The 26,727-nt window shown below is 39.1% G+C and overlaps 1 protein-coding gene across 1 annotated transcript in view; it reads right to left on the reverse strand.

Moving 5' to 3' along the window:
- LOC124590535 (mucin-17) overlaps window positions 1-26,727 on the reverse strand; it is a 196,566-nt gene that overhangs the window by 53,153 nt on the left and 116,686 nt on the right. The window contains exons 13-14 of the mRNA XM_047131656.1: window positions 3,509-3,633; window positions 3,344-3,419 (exon numbers count right to left, since the gene is read on the reverse strand). Of these exons, the coding sequence (XP_046987612.1) occupies window positions 3,344-3,419; window positions 3,509-3,633 (201 nt within the window). The remainder of the gene's footprint in view (window positions 1-3,343; window positions 3,420-3,508; window positions 3,634-26,727) is intronic.

The raw sequence follows: 26,727 nt of genomic DNA on the forward strand, positions 1-26,727 counted from the left end.
TGTTCCTTGAAAATGGGTATTCATCTCAGCAGATACTGAGGGCACTAGGGCACTACAGAAATACAAATTGCAGAACAAGGAAGAGGCTGAGGCGTTCAACACAAGTGTATCCACTATATTGTAAATGTTTCAACAAAAATAGACAGAGTACTTCAAAAACACAAAGTTAAAGTGATTTTTCGTCCTCCATCAAAAATTCTGGTACTTCTGGGATTGGCCAATGACGACTTAAGTCTGCACAAGGCAGGTGTTTATAAGATTCTGACTGAGTTTGTCAAATTATATATTGGGGAAACAATGTGCACTGTTTAGGAGGGCACTGCAGAACACCAGTGACATAAGTTATCTCCTCCAAGCTAGCAAATGTGCTATTGCAAAACACTGTACGTCTACTAGTATTTCACAAAGTGCAGCTGAACAAAAATTGTGGTCTTACCTCAAACTTCTGAATATCAATTATCAATGAATCAATAGAAATAGGACTTGCAATTTAACGGCAAATTAAAAACTGTGTGTCAGATTGGGACTCAAACCTGGGAATTTTGCCTACTGTGGGCAAGTGCTCTACCAACTGACATCTGGCAGTTTACCCACAGTTTTACGGCACAGTCTATAATCAAGGAAAGATTTAAATTTCAGAAATGGCGGGATGGTTTGTTGAACAAGGCTATGGGCAATGCCCATCACTACAATTTTGCCCATCACTACAATTTTGCAACTGCACTAGTACTCAATGTCACTGAAAGTTTAACTTAACACTGGAAAATCCTGGGTACTATGAGAAAAGATACACACTCACTCATTATAGAGCATCAAGCTAGGGCAAGGTCTCCAAGAGGAAACGATAATGTAGGTAGAGAATAGGAATACGACAATAGAGACCGCTAGCTTAGGTGCTGGCAAGGACAATAAAATACTGGCAAACTTTATATTTATAATAATCCAAAGCAAGTTGTCAGCCTTTGCACTATTTGAAATTTTATCAAGGTCTGACAATATTTGTGCAGCTTACTTTCCAGATAGTACTTCATGTATCCCATGTAATCAAATGCCTTAATTACACTTCATGTGGTTTTCATCAAATTCTTTTTGGACATCAAGAAATACAGCATCCATCTGATTGCTTGAAGATGGTTAGAATCTGGACCTTAAGTGTGTACTGCAACCAGAACAGCGACAGACGGTTCAGATGACATTAGAATACACCAGTTTTGACATTTGAGTAATACAGTATTACACTGGACGAGATTCTGTGAAGTGCTTCATATTATACTTGCTGATAACTTTAAATGGGCTGTTTAGTATCTGCACAGGTGTGACACATTGCCAAACGACACTGTCAGCACAAGGTGCTGTATGTGGCGATGGTGACACGACCAGAACCAGGGAACTGAACAGCACAGGAGTAAATGAAAACTTGCTGTGCGAGTAAATCTATGGGGAAGCAGGAAGTCCAAAACAACACAGACATAGACAGGAATAAACACAACACATGGCAGGTGCTGGCAGCTGACAGCTGGGTGCACAGAAATGGCACGATGCGCAAGGTGAGGTCCGCAGTGGTTGAAGTCAGTGTTAGAACTGCCCAGTCCAGCTTACTGGCACTGGCAGGTCAAAACTTCCATCAGCAGGTTTGCCCATACCGCTTGCTGGGTGGCACCTATCCCCCCTCCATGGTAGCTTTCCACACTATTCCACCGCGTTAACCATGCTAGTAGCTTACTTCCCTCCATCATGATTTGCTAAAAAATAAAGGCCTTTTTACAACTGCCTTGATATCTTTGGTTGGCAACAATATCTGTAACAGCAAATCACTAGAACTGTTAAACCATTTTCACAAAAGTGTTTCACTAAATGATTTTACAAAAAAAAAGTTTAAAAAATATGGGTGGAAAAGGACTCTGCATGCTACATAACTTGGTGGGTGAGGTGTAGAAGCACGGATATGTCATGATATGCCAACCAACTGTAGTCAGTCAGCTGTAGCATATGCCTGAGTTCATTTCATACTGTGTAGAGTGAGTTTACGACTGGTTTTAACATTCTGCGCGGTGGTATTTCAAGGCAATCTGATCAGTATGAGTGTTAAAAGCAAATCCCACCCCATATACACTAGCACGCGAGAGAAATGGTGTTTCATGTGATCAGTACTTTAGACAGGAGTCGGAAGTGGCATCCATGTATGATCAAAAGTGTCTCCCAGTGTCGGCAAGTGCCAAGAACTAACAGCTGAGGAGTGCGATACTGGGTTGAGAACTGTTCAACTGATTGTGAATGAAGCCAATGCATCTGCTGAAGAGAATGTATCACCTATTTTTAAGTCACCTGGTAAGCACCAAAATCTAAATTTTTGCAAAACATTTCATGAGTATTATAAAAATTGTCTGAGAATGGTCAAATGTCACTGCTGGTCTAGGATGCGTCAGTAAATGTACATGTTTCACTAAGTTTCTTTTCTTCTTCTTTTTAAAGTTTATTTTTCAAGACATCACAAGATGAACATATTTTCCGAATTTGAATGGGAAACACAAATAAATGCTCAGCGGTTTTTCCCAATTATTAATCACAGTATTTTCTTGCACTGATCAACAGAAAAGACAAACAATGCAAATCTATCTTTTATTGTTGTCACTGTTCACCCTATTACCACACATTGTTATTTTTCTATGTTACACATTTTATGCAGCCCCATATTTTAAAGGCACACAGTTTGATGGCATGCTTGTCACCTTTCCTGTATGTGTATGTAACATTTAGCTGACTGCTGAATGGAGCACAGCTAACCCTCAGTATAGCTACATTGCAACAGATGGCTCCCCCATCGGTACTAATTGCTGGCTGCGCAAAATCCCCGGACAGCCGTCAAGTTATGTGGCATGTCACTCTAGTACTTTTTGGTACCATTTCACTGCTGTGAACATGACCACACATTTAGTCTGGTTTCATACTTGTGAAACAGTCACTTCGGTGCCAGCAATATACCCAAATGAAAGATTTAAGACTATCAGCCCTCTGCAAGTCAAGAACTATTCCTTTGGGTTTAATTGTGACTGCTCTCCAGTTAGTTATGAGACAAAATTGCTGCCCAGTTCTTATCTTCACAAGAATCAATGTATCAGGACTGTCGATAGGCATATATAAAAATACATGACACTACCCAAGCTTTTGGAGCTAATAGCTTCTTCCTCTCTAGTCTGTCTCTCATAAAGTTACACATTCATTTAATTTTGTTAATACTTCTATTCAATCATTACTTTTGGGATGTCTAGTGTATAAAGAAAGATGACATGGAAATTCCAATCAATTTTAAAGATTATCCATTTATACAGTTAGAACGCCATACCTGGACTCATTGTCATATAGCCTGGATTATCCAGAGGAGAGGAGCTACATGGACTATAGACATCCATGTATGAACCCTGAAACAGAGAAAATCACTTTTCATGATCAATGATTTGTGGTTTTTACTTGTAGAACAGTACCTGAGCAATACACCACTATACACAACCTGTGATGGAGACCCCGATTTGAATCCACTGCTGCTAAGGTTGGGTGATATCTTGCGACTGCTGGAGCTCCCTCCTTGAATGGGTAGCGACAGAGAGGGCACAGCTCTGCTGTATCCAGTGCTGCCTGCAGCAATAGACAGCATGTTTTAGTATTAAATATTATCATTTCTTACTTTTATAAGTTAAAATCAAAACTCACACAGAAAATTTTTAAATAATGTGTTCTCCAAAAGATATACTCATGGGTCAAAACCAAATGCTGGAAGATTTTGAATGTTTTCTTTTAGTCTTCAGGTTTCCAGTGTAGGAAGTAGTGCTAGTTAACGTTATAGTGACTTGCACTCTGAGACAGCTATATTCAATTACATTTTATAGGTTCACAAAATTGCACTTGTACACTAGTCAGCATTCATAATGCAAGTTAATAATGAACAAAACTGAGTCTAAATCCCACAAAGACTCCACCTCTATCTTTCTTCTCAAGCATTGTAATGTAACTGAAAGACATCTTTAAATAATCATTACAATTAACATTTCTGTGCTCTGTGTGTAGTAATTTCATTCCAAATGTACCACTGGTGTGCACCTAACCATCTCCAACCCGAATGAAATTTTTTAGTGATGGTCATTACAGGATAACACTCAAATTTTGCAAAATTTGAGTATAAGACCCAAAAACTACATGGTTTTATGAGGCTTGCAGTAGTGAGCTGCAATACGTCATGTGAGCACTATAATAATTTTGAACAAACTGAAGACAGTTTAAAATTGAAACTTGTTCTAATTGAAAGAAGGTATTTCAATCAGATGCACAATGTTTACAGGATGGTGAATTTCTTCTTATATGGCATCTCATAAATATTAATATGTGACCATGAAAACTATTACAGTGAAGCCTTCTCTCACACTAAACAAAAATTACTTCAAGGTAATTTGAAATTTGAAACTGGAAATCACATAAAATCTTTTGATGAAGAAGTTCAGCTGGGTCTGGCAATAGGATATGTATAAGAAACTGATGATTATTTGTTGTTGAAATTTCAATAAATAAAATTCAATCTCAGTACTTTGTAACACAGTTACTACAGGTAATTTAATACTGAAATTCCATCAACATTATTATTCGCCATTGTGTGATAACCTCAAGAACACAAGAAATTCTTTCATGAACACGTTTCCAAGTGTTACCACCGAAACATAACATCAATACATATTGACAAGAACAATACATTAAGCTTGACAGCTGACAGTCTTTACACTATGAAAAGTGCTGACTCGAAGAGAAAGTAGGCAAAGCATTACTTCACACTGAAACAATTAAAAAAGAAGTGAAGCCTGATATTCAAATGTGATCTACAAAATACGTGTGTTAAAATATATAACTTCACTTTTGTGCAAATGTCTAATTGACAGCTATATGACAAATCATCACAGGCACGTTACACTCAGTTGCATTCATCACATAATGCAAAACAGACCTGGATCCTGAGAACCCATGCACACAATACCAATGATTCCTGAGACCACAAGAGCATCAGAGGTAGCCACTATTAAGCACCAAACATTACCAATCAATGTACTTCTCTAAGATTCCTTACGTAACTGTACAACTGATTCACTCTAAAGCTCAGTGATTTAAAAAAAAAAGAAAATGCCTCACTAAATCATTTTCTGTCAATAAATAGACCACCTGCCCTGTATCCCCAAAATCATTTCACTGGAGTCCCCATAATTCTGTGGCTTTGCCCTCTCTTTTCCAGTAAATTCAGTTTCCCAGAGAATTCCTGATTTCCCAAGTTTTCCATACAAATCATTACCCTGGTTTTGTGCCCAAAACACTGTTAGAATTCCAAGGCTGTGCAGTTCATCATTTTTACGTTACATGAGGAGACAGTTGAGGAAAACTCAAGTCACAACAATTTTTCAGTAATTTTCAGACAAACAAAGTATGTTGTGCACCCTTCATTATTTCTGCAGAGGAGTTACTTGCTATCAATTCCACTGCACTACAGCAGTTATTTGTGAGTATTTCAGAAGTTGTTAGTACATAAATATGCCTCTAGAAACTTTTCCATTAAATTTGTGCATACTCTGATGTAATATTGCTTAATATTATCACCACCAACTTTCTTTATTTTTGTTTCATTAGGTAGAAAAGGTGTTTTATACTAGTATAGGTTTTGTTTGGTTTGAAAACATTCTGAATTTATAAAAATAAAAAAAATTGCTTGAACACCCTATTGTCAAACATCTGAAAACCGTCATTTCAACAAACACCCTTTATATTAGAAACATATTTATATAATAGTTACAGTCTTTAATTTAACTGTTATATACAGCTTTTCCCCAAGTTTATGATATCAATATAATAGAGGGAAACATTCCACGTGGGGAAAATTATATATAAAAACAAAGATGAGGTGACTTACCGAACGAAAGTGCTGGCAGGTCGATAGACACACAAACAAACACAAACATACACACAAAATCCCCAAACCACCTTCCCTACCCTCTGGCTCCTATCCTTGTAACCGCCCCCGATGCAAAACCTGTCCCATGCACCCTCCCACCACCACCTACTCCAGTCCTGTAACCCGGAAGGTGTACACGATCAAAGGCAGAGCCACGTGTGAAAGCACCCACGTGATTTACCAACTGACCTGCCTACACTGTGATGCATTCTATGTGGGAATGACCAGCAACAAACTGTCCATTCGCATGAATGGACACAGGCAGACAGTGTTTGTTGGTAATGAGGATCACCCTGTGGCTAAACATGCCTTGGTGCACAGCCAGCACATCTTGGCACAGTGTTACACCGTCCGGGTTATCTGGATACTTCCCACCAACACCAACCTATCCGAACTCTGGAGATGGGAACTTGCCCTTCAGTATATCCTCTCTTCTCGTCATCCGCCAGGCCTCAATCTCCGCTAATTTCAAGTTGCCGCCACTCATACCTCACCTGTCTTTCAACAACTTCTTTGCCTCTACACTTCTGCTTCGACTGACATCTCTGCCCAAACTCTTTGTCTTTAAATATGTCTGCTTCTGTCTGTATGTGTGGATGGATATGTGCGTGTGTGCGAGTGTATACCTGTCCTTTTTTCCCCCTAAGGTAAGTCTTTCCGCTCCCGGGATTGGAATGACTCCTTACCCTCTCCCTTAAAACCCACTTCCTTTCGTCTTCCCCTCTCCTTCCCTCTTTCCTGATGAGGCAACAGTTTGTTGCGAAAGCTTGAATTTTGTGTGTATGTTTGTGTTTGTTTGTGTGTCTATCGACCTGCCAGCGCTTTCGTTCGGTAAGTCACCTCATCTTTGTTTTTATATATAATTTTTTCCCAAGTTTTATTTATTTATTTGCACATAACAGTCTACTTAACAGATTTTCATTATAGCTAAATTCATTCTCTTTAAAGTTAAAACACTGCCTTTTATGTCATTAGACACTGCTAATATAACCAACTAATGTGTATCCTTTTTAGTTTTCCTCACCAGTCTTGCTGAAAACGAAAAATTCAGAAGCCACTTCTTTTATCGACCATCTTTGTGGAGCAAATGTGTAACATTAACAACTTCTCATTCTTCTTCTTCTTCTTCTTCTGCTTTTACGGCCTCATTGGACCACTTCAGTCAATCATTTCTGGTCCTCTTCTTTGGTATTTTCCCCTTCCGAGTGGCCCAGTATCTCTTCATTCGTTCCGATGCTTTTCGTCGTTCCGTATCTGTAAATACCCTTTTCATTGTATGTCGTTTGTCAATTTTTGGTTTAAATCTTATTTCTGTGTCCCTCAACTTCTTTAAATTTGGCGTTTTGTTCTGCAAATCATCCACAGTTATTTCCAGTTCTTCCATATCCTCTCTTATTTCCTTAAGCCATCCTCCTTGTTGTTTCAAATTCCAGAGTTTCTCAATAATTTTCCTTGATAATCTGGTTTCTGGTGTCCTCAGAAAGTGACCACAAAAAGAGATCCTTTTCTTTCGTATAGTATCGGTGATGGGCTCCAGTTCTCTGTATACCACTTCATTTGGAACTATCCGCCATTGCCCAGCTTTTTGATATTTCTTATTTATGCATGTTCTAGCAATTCTTCTCTCTACTTTTAAAATTTTGTCAATTCTGTTTTTCTGGGTGACTTTAAAAAGAGTTTCACTTCCGTATGTAACCTCTGGTTGAACCACCGTCTTGTAATGTTTTAATTTTGTTTTAATTGATAGACATTTTTTATTGTACGTAGACCATGTTAGTTTTTGAGCTTTTATCATTTTATTAGTTCTTGATCGCCATGCAGGTTTCTCGTCCAATTTATGTGTTATAATTTCACCCAGGTATTTAAAATGCTTCACTACTTTAATTTCCCTATTGCTCACTGTGATGTGATCTATTACAAGTGGATCCGTTACCATTATTTCAGTCTTTTCAAATGATATCTGGAGTCCTAATTTTTGTGCTATATTTTGTAAGCTTGTTATTTGTTTCGTGGCTTCCTGAATATTATTAGCTAGTAATGCTAGGTCATCAGCAAATCCCAAGCAATTTAGGTTTATTTTATCTTTCTTAGTTCCAATTTTAATATTCATAGGATTTTCCTTGTACCATTCTCTCATTACATATTCAAGAGCACAATTGAATAGCAATGGTGATAAACAATCTCCCTGTCTCAACCCTGTTTTAATCGTAAATGGTTCAGATATTTCTCCTCTAAATTTTACTTTGGATTTGGTGTTTGTTAAGGTTAACTGTATCATTTTTATTAATTTAGGATGAAGTCCAACATTCCTTAATATTTTCATCATTGAAGATCTATGGATGCAATCATATGCCTTTTTGAAATCTACAAAGGTTATGACTAGTTGTTTTTGCCTTCTTTTGTAGACATCCATAACTAACTTCAAGGTGATTATCTGTTCTGGGCAGCTTCTCCAGGATCTAAATCCTCCTTGATATTATCCCAGCTCTAGTTCTAATTGATCTTTACAGCGGTTGTATAGTATTCTTGACATGATCTTATACATGCAATCCAAAAGGGAAATTCCTCTATAGTTGTCTGGATTTGATTTTTCTCCTTTCTCATTATTTAAAGGTACTAGACATTTTTTTTAACCTTCTCAGTAGACCATCATAATAAGCACAGTATTGGCTTTGCTAATAATCATAATTTTGTTATACGAATGTAGCTGGCTTATTAGACACACCAAACACAGCAATCTGAGTACAAATTTCACCTTGTATTAGAAATATCTTGCATTTCATTTAGCCTTGTAATTTTTATTCTGAGATTTTCTGGCATGTTAAAGGAGAATGGGCAAGGCTTAACAAATTTAGGTTGGCCCTTTTTCCATTCTTTATTGCTACATGAAGCTTTTGAGAAGGATAACATAACACAAATTTCCTTGTGAACCTCATTCTGCAATCATGGGCACAAGATTTTAACCAGTAGACATCCACATTCTGTGAGCTTTTTTAATTCAGCTGCTCTTGTTTTATCAGAAGAATGTCATTCTTTTAAAGACTTTTTTTTTACAAAATGTTGCAGCAGCGTGCATATATTTGACAGAAGAATTTTCAAGCGCGTTTGCATAGCCTTGTCCAGTGGATCTCAAAACAAACAAAAAATTTTCTAGTACAAAATCACCTACTCTTTCTAATGAAACAAAAATAAATAAATAAATAAAAATGAGGTAACGAAATTTAGTGCTGTGTCTTGAGACACAGCCATACACACAGAGGGCACGGCATTCTATAAGTGATCATACACTGAAGTGACAAAGAAACTGATACAGGCATGTGTATTCAAATGCAGGGGTATGTAAACAGGCAGAATACGACACAGTGGTCAGCAATGTCTATATAAGACAATAAGTGTCTGGCACAGTTGTTAGATCAGCTATTTCTGCCACAATGGCAGGTTATCAAGATTTAAATGAGTCTGAAAGTGGTGTTACAGTCAGTGCATAACAGATGGGATAAAGCATCTCTGAGGTAGTGATGACGTGGAGATTTTCCGGTACGACCATTTCACAAGTGTACCATGAACATCAGAAATACGGTAAAACATCAAATCTCTGACGTCGCAGTGGCTGGAAAAGATACAGCAAGAACAGGACCAACAACGACTGAAGAGAATCTTTCAAAATGACACAAGTGCAACACTTCCACAAATTGCTGCAGGTTTCAATGCTGGGTCAACAACAAGTGTCAGCGTCCAAACCATTCAATGAAATGTCACTGATATGGACTTTTGGAGTCGAAGGGCCATTTGTGTACCCTTGATGAGTGCACGAGAAAAATGCTTTATGCCTCATCTGAGGCCATCAATACTAACATTGGACTGTTAAACATGTTGGCTGATCGGACGAGTCTCATTTCAAATAGTATTGAGCGGATGGACATGTACGGGTACAGAGACAACCTCATGAATCCATGGACCTGCATGTCAGCAGGGGACTGTTCATGCTGGTGGAGGCTCTGTAATGGTGTAGTGATATAGGACCCCTGATATGTCTAGATATGATGCTGACAAGTCCTGTCTGATCACCTGCATCCATTCATGTCCATTGTGCACTTCAATGGACTTGGGCAATGCCAGCAGCACAAAGCGACACCTCACATGTCCAAAATTTCTACAGGGTTGCTCTATGAACACTCTTATGAGCTTAAACACTTCCACTGGCCACCAAACTCCCCACACGTGAACATTATTGAGCTTATCTGGGATACCTTGCAACTTGCTGTTCACAAGAGATCTCCACCCCCTCGAACTCTTATCGATTTATATACAGCCCTGCAGGTTTCAATGGTGTCAATTCCCTCCAGCACTACTTCAGACATGCCATGTTGTGTTCTGGCACTTCTGCATGCTAGCAGGGGCCCTTCAATGGAGCTATCATACACTGGCTTCGTGAACAGACTGATGTTCGAAGATTGATTAGTCCAAGTGAACATCTAACTACATTGCAATGTATCATCTTCACACTACAGTTAAGTAATGTAAAGGTTATATTAATACATTATTGCAAATTGTTGCTAATTTGTGTTGCCACATATTTTTATTTACCTTTTGCCTAACCATATCTGGCCCTGTCACAAATCTGTACAGTTACTGCATGCAAGCAAGCCACCTCATAACAACAAACCCTTTCAGGAGGAAGTAGTTCTCTTCCTGTCATTTACTTATCTTTGAAACTAATATTATTTGGCGAATAAAAAATTTAGCAATATGACATCAAAGTATGCACACATTTGATTTTGTCCATTATAAATGGCTTTGTTTGAAAGCCTGTGGCTGTAAAAACACTGGGTTTGTTTATAAATAACTTTTCAGCTACCAGCCACAATATTCTTTTATTCATATTTTACAGGACGCATTTCAGGAAATGATCCCCATTTTCATGTGCGCATTCCTTTGCGCTATGCCATTTTTATGTAATGTTTTTGAGGTTCTACTTTGTTTCAATGATTTTCTGCAATATATAAAAAAACATTTGTAAGAACTTGTACTCACAGTTTTGTTAGGGCCCATTGTTCAGAGTCTCACACATGTTAAACATCACTCACAGCTTTCAGTGCACAGTAGGCATTGAGAATAACTTGCGCAAACAAACAGTTACAATGATGTTTTTATATGTAGCTGACAGAGATAATGGTACAGATCCTCTACCAGATATGCTTTTGTACGAAAGGTATTTATCTTAATGATATGGATTATGCTTTGTTTGCATCTACTTCACAATATACGGACGTCTGTGTCACAGCACTCGTACAAGATAAGTAATTTAAGTAGTAATAAACTGTTTTTAACACTTTAAACTAATTAATTACATTAATTATAGTGCTCTTCAAGCGTACCATTAAAGGTTTTTGTCTTACTCGCTTATTTTCACAGTAATCACGTAAAGTTCGTTTTGTTTACGTATCGCGGCCAGGCTGAACTTTTGAGCTTTCAGATTAAACTTCATACCGCAATTTTAAGTGCATTTACTGATCGTTTAGTGTGCTAAATACGTTTGCTGCCCCTTTATATCTGCAGAGTATAGTCATCTCTTAAGTAATTTCCAGTAAAAAACTTCTGAACCACTGTTTACATAGTCGCGAGTACGCCTAATTTTTCGTACACGTATTTTCATTGTTTTCCGGTAACTTCATTGTCTTTCTGTCACTAAAATCGATTTGTACCATGAGTGTAAAGTGCCTGACGTGCCGTAGAATCGTTAGCTCCGGGGTCTGGTGTGATGGATGTAGTAACTTTTTTCATTGGGGCGATTGTAGTGGCGTGGGAATTGGGAAAATGAGCGAGACTCATCAGTGGTTCTGTAGGCTATGCAGTAGAGATAGAAAGATTGTGGAACAGGAGGGGAAAATTGCTGCCCTTCAGGCTGAGTTAGATGAGGCTAGGCGAGAACTGGGCAGCTTAAGGGGGGAGAAGGGTAAACAAGGGTGAGAAGTGGCAACAGGCATAAGGAACAGGCCAAGAAATTCTTCTGACAGCTTTGTTATTAATGTACAAAATAGGTTTGACCTGTTGCCTCAGTCAGAAACTGATGAGCCTCTCACAGATGTAGATGTAGACAGGGCTCAATAAGCTTTCAGAAGCAAATTGAATAAGAATGTAGGAAGTCTGCAAAGAGAAAGAAAGTCTTGTTGCTAGGTAGTTCTGCAGGATGAACTAGGGTCAGAATACCAGGTCACAAGTTTTTTCAAACCTAGTGCTGGACTGAGGCAGGTTACAGAGGATTTAGGTTCACTTTGTAGAGGCTTTACTAAGGAAGATTCCGTGGTTATTGTGGGTGGGCCGGGCAACAGTATTGACAGAGATCCGGGATACAGCATACAGTGTGACCTGGCAAAGATTGCATCAACATCGAGTCATACCAGTGTTGGGTTTGTGTCGGTTCTGGAGTGCCACGACCGACCTCATTTGAGCTCTTCTGTCAAGAGAGTTAATTTGGAGTTCGAACGGCTACTTGGATCTGGTGCAGGGTCACACATTGGTGTGGTTCCTTTTGATTCACTCTGCAGGTGGGACTATACTAGACATGGCCTACACCTCAACAAGAAAGGGAAGGGTAAACTGGCTGGGCTGATAGCAGGAAACTTAAAGGGGGGAGGAACTACATCTCATGGTGGAAACTCTTTTTTAGTGTAAGATCAGTGTCCAGTGGGAAACTCAGCCAGGCAAGTACTAAACATGTTAAAAAAGTTCAAGATACTCACAGAAGTAAAGTGAAAAATAATGTTAGTATATTTCATCAAAATATTGGGGGATTGAAGAACAAAACTGATGAGCTTCTGCTTTGTTTAGAAGATATAGAAACTGAGAATGTAATAGATGTACTATGCCTGTCTGAGCATCACATTGTCACTGATATGCAAAAGGTTAGCATCAATGGGTACAAATTAGCTGCACATGTAAGTAGAGATAATATGATGAGAGGAGGAGTTGCCATATATGTCAAAAGCTTCCACAGTGTAAAAAATTTAGAAACTAAAAAATTATGTGTAGAGCAACATATGGAAGCATGTGCCACTGAACTTAAACTAAATGATGGCACTTTCATAATTGTAACAGTGTATAGGTCCCCCTCAGGGAATTTCCAGCTATTTCTAGAAAACTTGGATGCTTTGTTGTGCTATCTATCAGACAGGGGGAAGCAAATTATCATTTACGGGGATTTCAATGTTGACTCCCTGAAAGAGTGTAATAGGAAGAATGACCTTGTAGTATTACTCAGTTCTTTCAATTTGAGCTCCGCCATTGATTTTCCTACTCGGATAACAAAGAACAGCAGTACATTAATAGATAACTTTTTTATAGACCAAGATGAGAATGGTGCACAGCTAGTTACAGTACATGACATAGCTCCATGCAGTATATCAAATCAGACTTTCAAAGCAGTGCGTTCAATCAACAATATAAATATTGCAAACTTTAGGGAAAGCCTACAGCAACTAGACTGGGATGAAGTGTATAAGGAACCTGATGCAAACTTGAAATATAACTTATTTCACGATACATTTTTAAGGGTATTTGAAAATTGTTTTCCCAAGAAAATAGTTAAACATAATTCCAAGACAACATATAAGAAACCATAGCTAACTAAAGGAATAAGAATATCTTGCAACCGTAAAAGAGAACTGTATCTAACAGCAAGAGGGAGTACTGACCCCGAAATTGTTCAATATTATAAAAACTATTGTGCCGTGCTAAGAAAAGTTATTAAAAAGTCTAGAAGCATGTGTATCATGTCTGAGATCAGTAACTCTGATAATAAAATTAAAGCAATTTGGAATATTATTGAAAGGGAAACAGGGCAACCAAGTGCACAGGAAGACTTTGGTGCCATAAAACTGAATGACAAGTGTACTAACAAACAATCAGAAATTGAAAATATTTTCATAAATCATTTTTTAAATGTTGTGGAGAAAATAGGATCTCGATCTTCACTAGAAGAGGCAAGGCTACTAATAGAAGAGGCCATACCTGTGCAGTTTGAAACAACTGTAATTCCACCAACCTCTCCCTCTGAAATCAGTAAAATAATAAACTCACTGAAAAGTAAAAGCTCTTACAGAATTGATGGCATCTCCAGCAAGGTACTTAAAGCTTGTTCCCCACAGATAAGTAGGATTCTCAGCCACGTATGTAATAGCTCTTTGGAGCAGGGTGTTTTCCCCGATAGACTGAAATATGCCATTGTAAAACCATTGCATAAAAAGGGGGATATGTCGGATGTGAACAACTACCGCCCAATCTCTCTTCTGACAGCTCTATCAAAATTTTTTTAGAAAGTAATGTATTCAAGAGTAGCCTCCCATATTTGTAAAAATAAAGTACTAACAAAATCTCAGTTCGGGTTTCAGAACGGCTTTTCAACAGAAAATGCTATATACGCTTTCACTGATCAAATATTAAATGCTCTGAATAACCGGACATCACCCATTGGTATTTTTGTGATCTCTCAAAGGCCTTTGGTTGTGTAAATCATGGAATTCTTCTAGATAAGCTAAATCATTATGGTTTGAGGGGGGTAGTGCACAAATGGTTTAATTCATACTTAACTGGAAGAATGCAGAAAGTTGAAATAAGCGGTTCATGTAATGTTAAAACAACAGCTGATTCCTCAAACTGGGGGGCTATCAAGTACGGGGTCCCACAGGGTTCGGTCTTAGGTCCTTTACTGTTCTTGATATACATTAATGACTTACCATTCCACATTGATGAATATGCAAAGTTAGTTCTTTTTGCTGATGATACAAGTATAGTAATAACATCCAAAAACCAAGAACTAAGTGATGTAATTGTAAATGATGTTTTTCACAAAATTATTCAGTGGTTCTCAGCAAACGGACTCTCTTTAAATTTTGATAAAACACAGTATATACAGTTCCATACAGTAAATGGCACAACTCCAGTAATAAATATAGACTTTGAACAGAAGTCTGTAGCTAAGGTAGAATTTCCAAAATTTTTAGGTGTGTCCATTGATGAGAGGTTAAACTGGAAGCAACACATTGGTGGTCTGCTGAAACGTCTGAGTTCAGCTACGTATGCTATTAGGGTTATTGCAAATTTTGGTGATAAGAATCTCAGTAAATTAGCTTATTATGCCTACTTTCATTCACTGCTTTCGTATGGCATCATATTCTGGGGTAATTCATCATTGAGTAGAAAAGTATTCATTGCTCAAAAACGTGTAATCAGAATAATTGCTGGAGCCCACCCACGGTCATCCTGCTGACATCTATTTAAGGATCTAGGGATCCTCACAGTATATATATTCACTTATGAAATTTGTTGTTAATAAACCAACCCAGTTCAAAAGTAATAGCAGTGTGCATAGCTATAACACCAGGAGAAGGGATGATCTTCACTATGCAGGGTTAAATCTGATTTTGGCACAGAAAGGGGTAAATTATGCTGCCACAAAAGTCTTTGGTCACCTACCAAACAGCATCAAAAGCCTGACAGATAGCCAACTAACATTTAAAAATAAGTTAAAAGAATTTCTAGATGACAATTCCTTCTACTCATTGGCTGAATTTTTAGATATAAATTAAGGGGGCAAAAAAAAAAAAAAAAAACTTAAACATTAGTGTCATGCAATATTTTGTGTAATGTAATATCTTGTACAAACATCTTTAATTAACCGACACGTTCCACATCATTACGAGGTGTCGTATTCATGAACTATGGAACAAGTATTAATCTAATCTCTAATGGTGCTTATTTCTATATGTTACTACTTTTATTTAAGTATACAGGCAACTGCAAACTTTTCACTGTTTTGTTTCTTGTTGCATGTTTTATTTTCACACCAGGTACACAAAGCACATTAAACCCTACACACACAACAGACACACTACATGAGCTATGGCAACACACATACATAACGCAGGACACCCATTTGGAAAAATAGAGCAAAATGACAAAGTACTCCACCGACTAAATAAAGGACATAAAATGGATTTGCTAGAAGAACTGGAGATATATTCACATTACAAAAAATATAAAGATAAAATATTAAATGAAAAACTTGAAAGGGAATCAGTAAATTTCTTCGGATATTTCGATAGTATACTTAAATAAAAATAGTAACACACAGAAATAAGCACAACTGTAAAATCGATATAAGTAAATTATGATCCAAATTGTTAAGATAAATAACCTCTGTACAAAAGCATATCATACTCTGTGGAAGACCTATAATGTTATCTCTGTTGACTACTTGTAGGAACATCTTTGTAACTGTTTTGTTTATCTAAGATATTTTCGATGTTTAAAGGGTACAGCAAGTTGTGTAAGATGTTTAGTATGTGTAAGACTTTGCACAAATGGACCATAAGAAAACTGTAAGTACCAATTCGTCTAAATTTCACCACAAACATCACAAAAGGATTGACAACCAACTAAATTCACGTGTTTCTTATTTATTGCAGTAAAGTCAACAAAATGAAACAGACTCTCACACATCGACATCATCACATAAAAATGGCACAAAAAACATACTTGAGAACGGGAATTATTTCCCGAAACACTTCGTGTGAAAAGCACAATAAAAAAAATGATGACTGGTAACAGAAGAATTATTTATTTGTTTTCACAGCTGCAAGCTTTCAGAACCATTTATAATGGATCAAATCAGATACAGCAAAATGTCAAAAGTACTCCACCAACTAAACAAAAGGCATACAATGGATTTTTAGGCGAACTGGAAATATATACACATTATAGAAAATGTGAAAACAAAACACTAAATGAAAAACATGAAAGTGAATTGGTGAATTTCTTCAGATGCTACTTAAATAAAAGTAATAACACATAGATATCAGCACCACTGTAAAATAGATGTAACCAAATTATAATCCATGTCCTTAAGATAAATATCTTCTGTACAAAAGCATATCAGTGGAGGACCTGTAACATTATCTCTGTCAACTATATATAAAAACATCTTTGTAACTGTTTGTTTATGTATGTTATTCTCGATGTGTACTGTGCACTGAAAGTTGTGAGTAATGTTTAACATGTGTGAGAGACTGCACAAATGGACCATAAGAAAACTGTAAGTACAAGTTCTTCCAAATTTCACCATATAAAAATCGATAACTAGCTTAAAATTGTGCATTTTTTATATATTGCAGTAAGATCAACAAAATAAAGCAGAACCTCATACCTCAAAAATATTAAATAAAAATGGCATAGTGCACACACTGTTGGGTCAAAACTTATTGCACTCAGAAATGGCCTAAAAACCGTCATTACTTTTCTTCAACTTTGACCTAATGTAGCATGAAAATGATGAATGACACAGCCTTGAAATTTCACAGTGTGTTGAGAACAAATGTGCACCTGATCAAATTATGTCCCTTGAACTACGCGTAGTTTCTATTTTACACAGACTTAAATTTGACCACAACTGTCACAAAACACACAACATATTTTGCAGCCACCCACTGAACGCCTCCTAAAACTTTTTGTGTTTTATTTTATTCTACAGTGAAAACTTGTGTAAAATATCACTCCAATTGAAAAAGGTTGCCTGATGTGCAAAAATCCCGTTTTGTCTACCTTATAATGAGGAAGTATGTATGTATGTCAGTTCATCATATTTCCAACATTTACTCAATTTCTGTTCACTGGTGGCCTGTCCACTTTCATCTCACAGTTTAACAGTTTCTACTACACCTTCAAATTTAATACCTCATATCTTTTCCTGCATTTATTTTTCTAGTCTCTTTTTTTTCTTTGTTGCGTACACTGCATATATGACCATGAACCAAATTTAGTAAACATATGTATGAATATGGCTCTGCAATATTTCTGTGCTAACACAAGGTTATGAACCAGTACATAGCATCTTTCATAATCTTTTCTGTAAAGGGTCTGTTCTTGGCTCTTATAACTCTCTGCACACTACTTCTTCAAAGTCAAACTGAAGCACACTAATTTTTTTCTTTAAATTATATGGTATTCATCTATTTTTTGTGCATTCTAATTTTATAACTGCCAAGTAAATGTGGCATGGCAGACGATAGTAGAGATGATCATCTTTAGACACAGAGACTGGTGCACTAAGTGTCAGACGTGTTGCCTCACAATACACAAAACAGTGTCAGGGCATACAATCAATTAATTTTTACTGAATATCGATGTGCAAAGCGATAAAAGTGCAGTAACTCCTGGAAAAGTGTACAACAAACTTTCTTAAACTAGTGGAAAATGGTATGCCATGCAGAGTGAATAACAAATGGTAAAACAGTAATACGCATGCTGATGAGTTGTGTAGCAAAACTGAGATGAATGACTATCCTGAGTGAGGATGATTTTGAGTGATTTCGATGCTAATCATGGCCAATATTGTGTCTGTGTTGGGTAGCAAAAATTCATGTGAAAACATTTGTTGAAAACAATGCAGAGCTCACTTCATCATGTCATTCGACATATACTGTTTCTGTATTGTCAGTGTCAGGGCATCAGTATAATTGATTCAACAAGTTGAAACTATTTTTTTTGTTGCCACAAACATTACTGCTGTGCCATCTGAGAATATCCAAATGTTTCCAGTCTCCAAAACCATTAGATCACCTTTCTAGTTCACAGACCAAGATCAAAGGTAGGTGTTCAGAGTGACACTGGCTGCTCCTGCTGTCAACACTGAGAAGATGCTGCCTTGCCTGCAAGATCTTCATGCTGAGAGTAACAACCAAATACCTTTCCAGTGCACAATGAGGCTATACAGTGTGCATCACCTCCTGGAGGACAAATAGTAAACTGTAACTGACTTACCATTCAAAACTGCAGTTCAAGTTACATTCTAAATCAGAGGCTCAGTGAGTTTCATTCAAGGTCCATTATAAGAAACATCCAATATTAATGCTGTTAGTTTTGAAAATTTTTAACCACTGGGACACTTTGTAGTTATAGTATAGTATCTGTAGTATAGTTGCATATCTGTGGGTCCAAACTCTCTGTGTTTGTAATCAATCTTCGAGCGTTGTGGCTTCTAAGGTACGTGGAAGTACGCAGAAAAGTGTGGTAACAGCGCCGTTCCATTGCAGGAGGTTATTAACTGTCGACATGCCAATGCTTAGAGAACCAAGCTATGCCAACAGACTTTAGTGTTGGGCACAAGCAGTGGAAGAGAATTACGATGTAAGTGTGTGGCACCTCATGGCAACGAGGTGTCAGTCAACTAAAAAGGAAAGCCTCGACCAACAGTAAGGCAGCAGGTATCCACACTTTGTTATGGGACAGCCCGAAGGTGCCGGCCAGGCTGTGGATGCACCGATTCAGTTCACTGTATTTGCCAGTTGGTTTACAGTGCAATCCACTACGAGTTACTCAATCTAAATAAGAGTGTAGTTCTCTTGCCTGATCTTGGTTTTAATTAAATGAATGCAGATTTTCAAAAAAATAATTAACATACATCTGACGAGGGGGAAGAGTTGGGGAAGTTGGATGTTGTGAGCGTGACAGGGCACCTATCTATATAACTAATTCCCAATACAGTCATATAGAAGTCAAAATTAGTTCTAAAGACTGGGAACCAGCGAATAAGAGGGGTTGAAGTTACGAAAAAGAGACGGGAGCCTCGAAGAATAAAAGGGTACGTGGGTTACATGGATGAAAGCCAGAATGAGATAACAGCAGAACTGTGCAATGTAAAAAAGCAACTTGTCAAAATAGAGGACAATCAATATTCTAAGGAATTAAGAGTATGCCAACCAAACAAGTAAGATAAACAGAGGATATTGCATGGTGGATTCTGTGAAGTTTTACAGAATTCTGAATTGAAGTAAAACATAATGAGCAAATAATAAAAAATAAAATAAAAGGGAAAAAGACACTGATTAACAAAACTAAATTGGACCCCAGCAGTAACTGGTATGACTGAAATTATACACAACAAACAATACACGTATCGAACAGTATCATCTTTCCTCTCCTCTTAGGTATTGGTGTCTGTCTGATGTGTACCACATGGAAACGCCTAACGACGCAAAAACTACAGCGCGCGCGTGAGAGCTTGCATAATGCAACCAACATTTGTCACATTATGTCCTTTGTTTACAAGCTGTTGCACCACTTTGATCATCACTTGCCATGTACCCACTAACGAAGGTGGTTTAGAACTGCAAACCTGAGTGCATGAGGTCAGGGTACACTAAAACATTCATTTATGGCAGAGCACTACACTAGATGTAGCATGGCACAATGGGTCAGAAGGTCATGCCTATACCAACAACTTTTTCTACATTTTAACATTTTGGCTCTTTCCATCTTTTGTGTCATCTCTAAACCAGTCTGTTCCATCTAGTGGCAATGGACGGAAGATAAACAATTTTAGCCGTCCAGGTCAACACAAGAAATGAAGGTCGACACTGTGCCAAAGGGTAGAAACAGAGCCAAGCAAGCATAGAAGGAGTCTGATTGCTAATAGTGCGATACCACACCAGCAACCACTGAAGGAGCTCAAGTAGTGCTTCCTTGTTGAGCTGCTTGTGCTACTGCCCGGGCCTCCGCCAGCTGGAATGAGTGAGGGCTTGCTCACAATCACAGCTCTGGAGACTACAGTTATCCCACAACGACGGCTAATACATTAACAGGTTGGTGATATTACTTGCTACTTTCATCTGTCCCAAATCACATAAAGAGGAAACCACTCTGTAACCAAACTGAAGAACAATACACATTATGTTAATACAAAACTTCACAGTCTCGTTGTTTGACCCCTGAACATTTTAAATTCATTTCCTCTGTCTTGAATAATTAATTTTTAGTGCAGTTTCAAAGGTAGTATTAAGTAGCTTGTTTACACTGCTTTTCTTGTGTATTTTTCTCATTCTACAACTGTACTGCACTGTGTTGATTGACTCCGTTGCCATTTGGCATTGCTTCACAATATCAACATATGAGGGGTTCGGAGCACAAGTGGCGTAACTCCACCTATGATAGTTTTGAGTAAGAAGTGTGTAAACAATTATTAATGTTAATAATTTATTTTTACTGATGAACACACGATAATATGCACTAAATTCTCTCTAAATACACTCCTGGAAATTGAAATAAGAACACCGTGAATTCATTGTCCCAGGAAGGGGAAACTTTATTGACACATTCCTGGGGTCAGATACATCACATGATCACACTGACCGAACCACAGGCACATAGACACAGGCAACAGAGCATGCACAATGTCGGCACTAGTACAGTGTATATCCACCTTTCGCAGCAATGCAGGCTGCTATTCTCCCATGGAGACGATCGTAGAGATGCTGGATGTAGTCCTGTGGAACGGCTTGCCATGCCATTTCCACCTGGCGCCTCAGTTGGACCAGCGTTCGTGCTGGACGTGCAGACCGCGCGAGACGACGCTTCATCCAGTCCCAAACATGCTCAATGGGGGACAGATCCGGAGATCTTGCTGGCCAGGGTAGTTGACGTACACCTTCTAGAGCACGTTGGGTGGCACGGGATACATGCGGACGTGCATTGTCCTGTTGGAACAGCACGTTCCCTTGCCGGTCTAGGAATGGTAGAACGATGGGTTCGATGACGGTTTGGATGTACCGTGCACTATTCAGTGTCCCCTCGACGATCACCAGTGGTGTACGGCCAGTGTAGGAGATCGCTCCCCACACCATGATGCCGGGTGTTGGCCCTGTGTGCCTCGGTCGTATGCAGTCCTGATTGTGGCGCTCACCTGCACGGCGCCAAACACGCATACGACCATCATTGGCACCAAGGCAGAAGCGACTCTCATCGCTGAAGACGACACGTCTCAATTCGTCCCTCCATTCACGCCTGTCGCGACACCACTGGAGGCGGGCTGCACGATGTTGGGGCGTGAGCGGAAGACGGTCGAACGGTGTGCGGGACCGTAGCCCAGCTTCATGGAGACGGTTGCGAATGGTCCTCGCCGATACCCCAGGAGCAACAGTGTCCCTAATTTGCTGGGAAGTGGCGGTGCGGTCCCCTACGGCACTGCGTAGGATCCTACGGTCTTGGCGTGCATCCGTGCGTCGCTGCGGTCCGGTGTCAGGTCGACGGGCACGTGCACCTTCCGCCGACCACTGGCGACAACATCGATGTACTGTGGAGACCTCACGCCCCACGTGTTGAGCAATTCGGCGGTACGTCCACCCGGCCTCCCGCATGCCCACTATACGCCCTCGCTCAAAGTCCGTCAACTGCACATACGGTTCACGTCCACGCTGTCGCGGCATGCTACCAGTGTTAAAGACTGCGATGGAGCTCCGTATGCCACGGCAAACTGGCTGACACTGACGGCGGCGGTGCACAAATGCTGCGCAGCTAGCGCCATTCGATGGCCAACACCGCGGTTCCTGGTGTGTCCGCTGTGCCGTGAGTGTGATCATTGCTTGTACAGCCCTCTCGCAGTGTCCGGAGCAAGTATGGTGGGTCTGACACACCGGTGTCAATGTGTTCTTTTTTCCATTTCCAGGAGTGTATATTAACAAAACAGAATACCATACAGGAAATGCATACGAAATCGACTTGTTAAACAAAAACGAAAGGAGTTACTTAGTTTGTGCACTGAACACTTCCGTCAGTCATCCACTGTAACTTCAAGTACATTGTGTAATCACAGGTTCATAGTTTTCCTCACCCAAAATGATCCCGGGAACCTGAGCGTCGAGTAGGTGCCTTCACAGGCAAATTCTTGAAGAATGCATGATACACAGAAGGAATAAATTTGAGAAGATCAAGCATATCCTTCTTGTTGTCGGTTGTCACAGTCCGCCTGGTCTTGTAATGTCTCCCTTGTGTCACTGATGCAAAGCTTTGGACAGGTCCGCCTAACGTGTTCTCAAAAATCCACCTCACGAAATTCTTCACTTTGATGGAAATTTGATTTAAACCTCATGGAAAATGGCACTGCCTGTTCAAATTGCATCTATATGACTTGCAGCCAATTTAACGGATCCCATCAGTAGCCCTTTTCCTGGTCAATGTGCTGTCTAGTAGCTCCTTTGTTGACTCAAATTCATCTTTCTTCATTATGCAAACAATGAAAGGCTTTTTATTTTATTTTTTTAAATTTTTTTACACCCTTGGATAATCACCAGCTGAGTAAATATATTGTTTCTTGTGACTGGCTATTCCTTTTTACACCCTTGGATAATCACCAGCTAAGTGAATATATAGTTTTTTTGTGACTGGCTAATTCAATCAGAACACAGTCTGCATCATTAGCCAGGTAGCGATGGCCAGGTATCATAAATTTGTGGTTTATTACTTCCACTTTCACGTCTGGGTCTTGCACTAATTTCATCAAGAAAATACACACATTACAGTTATGGTTCCGTCCTGTACATGAATCAGAATGTGCAGTTATTACTTTGTACACCTTTGCGTATTCCTTAAGGTGTTTCACAACACAGGGCACATCTTGAGAACTCGACTTCCTCCTGTTTCATCCCACATGTACATGTATCCATTTCCATCATTAAAAGAATGGCATCCCAGATTACACATATACAAATTTCTCTTACAGTAGGCAACAGATGTCTGCAGTTTTGGAAAGGGCAGTGCCTTTCGTAAATCAAACGTAAACACATAATGGCAATTCATACTGTGTTCCTGTCTTGTTTCATCGACTCTCTTGCTTCATCAGCCTGTGCTAGGTGTTCATCCTTCTCGTTTTACAGCCTATGTCTCTTTTGTACATCGTTCTCATTTGCAATCTTTAACTGTAGTTCATCACACATTTTACAAGTATCTTTGGAGGGAGGCTTTAAGTGTAGATTAAATTTTGAACTGAAAACATGATGGTAGTATTTTGCTTTCACTGGTTCTCTGCCAGTGTTCCCATACCATTCAATATAGAGTTCATACATTTTTCTCCCCCCATGAACCATGGACCCTGCTATTGGTGGGGAGCCGGCTGTTGTGGCAAAGCGGTTCTAGGCATTTCAGTCTGGAACTGCACGACTGCTACGGTTGGAGGTTTGAGTCTTGCCTCGGGCATGGATGTGTGTGATGTCAGGTTAGTTAGGTTTAAGTAGTTCTAAGTTCTAGGGGACTGATGACCTCAGAAGTTGAGTCCCATAATGCTCAGAACCATTTGAACCACTTTGTTGATGGGGAGGCTTGCGGGTCTCAGTGATACAGACAGCCGTACTATAGGTGCAACCACAACGGAGGGGGGGTGGGGTATCTGTTGAGAGGCCAGACAAATGTGTTGTTCCTGAAGAGGGGCAGCAGCCTTTTCAGTAGTTTCAGGGGCAATAGTCTGGATGATTGGCTGATCTGGCCTTGTAACACTAACCAAAACGACCTCGCTGTGCTGGTACTGCGAACGGCTGAAAGCAAGGGGAAACTACAGTCGTAATTTTTTCCGAGAGCATGCAGTTTTACTGTATGGTTAAATGATGATGACGTCCTCTTGTATAAAATATTAACAAAACTGGCATTCTACGGATCGTAGTGAGGAATGTCAGTTCCCTTAATCGAGCAGGTAGGTTAGAAAATTTAAAAAGGGAAATGGATAGGTTAAAGTTAGATATAGTAGGAATTAGTGAAGTTTGGTGGCAGGAGGAACAAAATTTCTAGTCACGTGAATACAGGGTTATAAATACAAAATCAAATAGGGATAATGCAGGAGTAGGTTTAATAACGAATAAAAAAATAGGAATGTGAGTAAGCTACTACAAACAGCATAGCGAACACATTATTGTGGCCAAGATTCATACGAAGCCCACGCCAACCACAGTAGTATAAGTTTATATGCCAACTAGCTCCGCAGATGACGAAGAGATTGATGAAATGTATGATGAGATAAAAGAAATTATTCAGATAGGAAGGGAGATGAAAATTTAAGTCATAGGTGACTGGAATTTGATAGTAGGAAAAGGAAGAGAAGGACACATAGTAGGTGAATATGGAATGGGGGTAAGGAATGAAAGAGGAAGCCACTTGGTAGAATTTTGCACAGAGCATAACCTAATCATAGCTAACACTTGGTTCAAGAATCATGAAAAAAGGTTGTATACACAGAAGAGGCCTGGAGATAATGGAAGGTTTCAGATAGATTATATAATGGTAAGACAGAGATTTCGGAACCAGGTTTTAAATTATGACATTTCCAGGGGCAGATGTGGACTCTGACCACAATCTTCAAATGGTTCAAATGGCTCTGAGCACTATGGGACTTAACATCTTAGGTCATCAGTCCCCTAGAACTTAGAACTACTTAAACCTAACTAACCTAAAGACATCACACACATCCATGCCCGAGGCAGGATTCGAACCTGCGACCGTAGCAGTCCCGCGGTTCCGGACTGAAGCGCCTAGAACCGCACGGCCACCACTGACCACAATCTATTGGTTATGAACTGTATATTAAAACTGAAGAAAATGCAAAAAGGTGGAAATTTAAGGAGATGGGACCTGCATAAACTGAAAGAACCAGAGGTTGTAGAGAGTTTCAGGAAGAGCATTAGGGAACAATTGACAAGAATGGGGGAAAGAAATACAGTAGAAGAAGAATGGGTAGCTTTGAGGGATGAAATAGTGAAGGCAGCAGAGGATCAAGTAGGAAAAAGACAAGGGCCAGTAGAAATCCTTGGGTAAAGGAAGAGATATTGAATTTAATTGATGACAGGAGAAAATATTAAAATGCAGTAAAAGAAGCAGGCAAAAACGAATACAAACGTCTCAAAAATTAGATTGACAGGAAGTGCAAAATGGCTAATCAGGGATGACTAGAGGACAAATGTAAGGATGTAGAGGCGTATATCGCTAGAGGTAAGGTAGATACTGTCTACAGGAAAATTAAAGAGACCTTTGGAGAAAAGAGAACCATTTGTATGAATATCAAGAGCTCAGATGGATACCCAGACCTAAGCAAAGAAAGGAAAGCAGAAAGGTGGGTCTATACAAGGGCAATGTACTTGAGGACAATATTATGGAAATGGGAGATGATGTAGATGAAGATGAAATGGGAGATATTATACTGCATGAAGAGTTTGACAGAGTACTGAAAGACCTAAGTTGAAACAAGGCCCCAGGAGTAGACAACATTCCATTAGAACTACTGACGGCCTTGGGAGAGCCAGTCCTGACAAAACACTACCATCTGGTGAGCAAGATGTATGAGACAGGCGAAATACCCTCAGACTTCAAGAAGAATATAATAATTCTAATCCCAAAGATTGCAGGTGCTGACAGATGTGAACATTACTGAACAATCAGTTTAATAAGTCACGGATGCAAAATACTAACGCAAATTCTTTGCAGACGGATGGAAAAACTGGTAGAAGCCGACCTCGGAAAATATCAGTTTGGATTCCGTAGAAATATTGGAACACGTGAGGCAATACTGACTTTACGACGTATCTTAGAAGATAGATTAAGGAAAGGCAAACCTACACTCATAGCATTTGTAGACTTAGAGAAAGGTTTTGACACTGTTGACTGGAATACTCTCTTTCAAATTCTGAGGGTGGCAGGGGTAAAATACACGGAGCAAAAGGCTATTTACAATTTGTACAGAAACCAAATGGCAGTTATAAGAGAAGAGGGGCATGAAAGGGAAGCAGTGGTTGGGAAGGAAGTGAGACAGGATTGTAGCCTACCCCCGATGACATTCAATCTGTATATTGAGCAAACAGTAAAGGAAACAAAAGAAGAATTCAGAGTAGGAATAAAGAAAAATTCAGAGTATGAATTAAAATCCATGGAGAAGAAACAAA

This window comes from Schistocerca americana, chromosome 2, assembly GCF_021461395.2.
Source record: "Schistocerca americana isolate TAMUIC-IGC-003095 chromosome 2, iqSchAmer2.1, whole genome shotgun sequence".
In the NCBI taxonomy this organism is placed as follows: domain Eukaryota; kingdom Metazoa; phylum Arthropoda; class Insecta; order Orthoptera; family Acrididae; genus Schistocerca; species Schistocerca americana.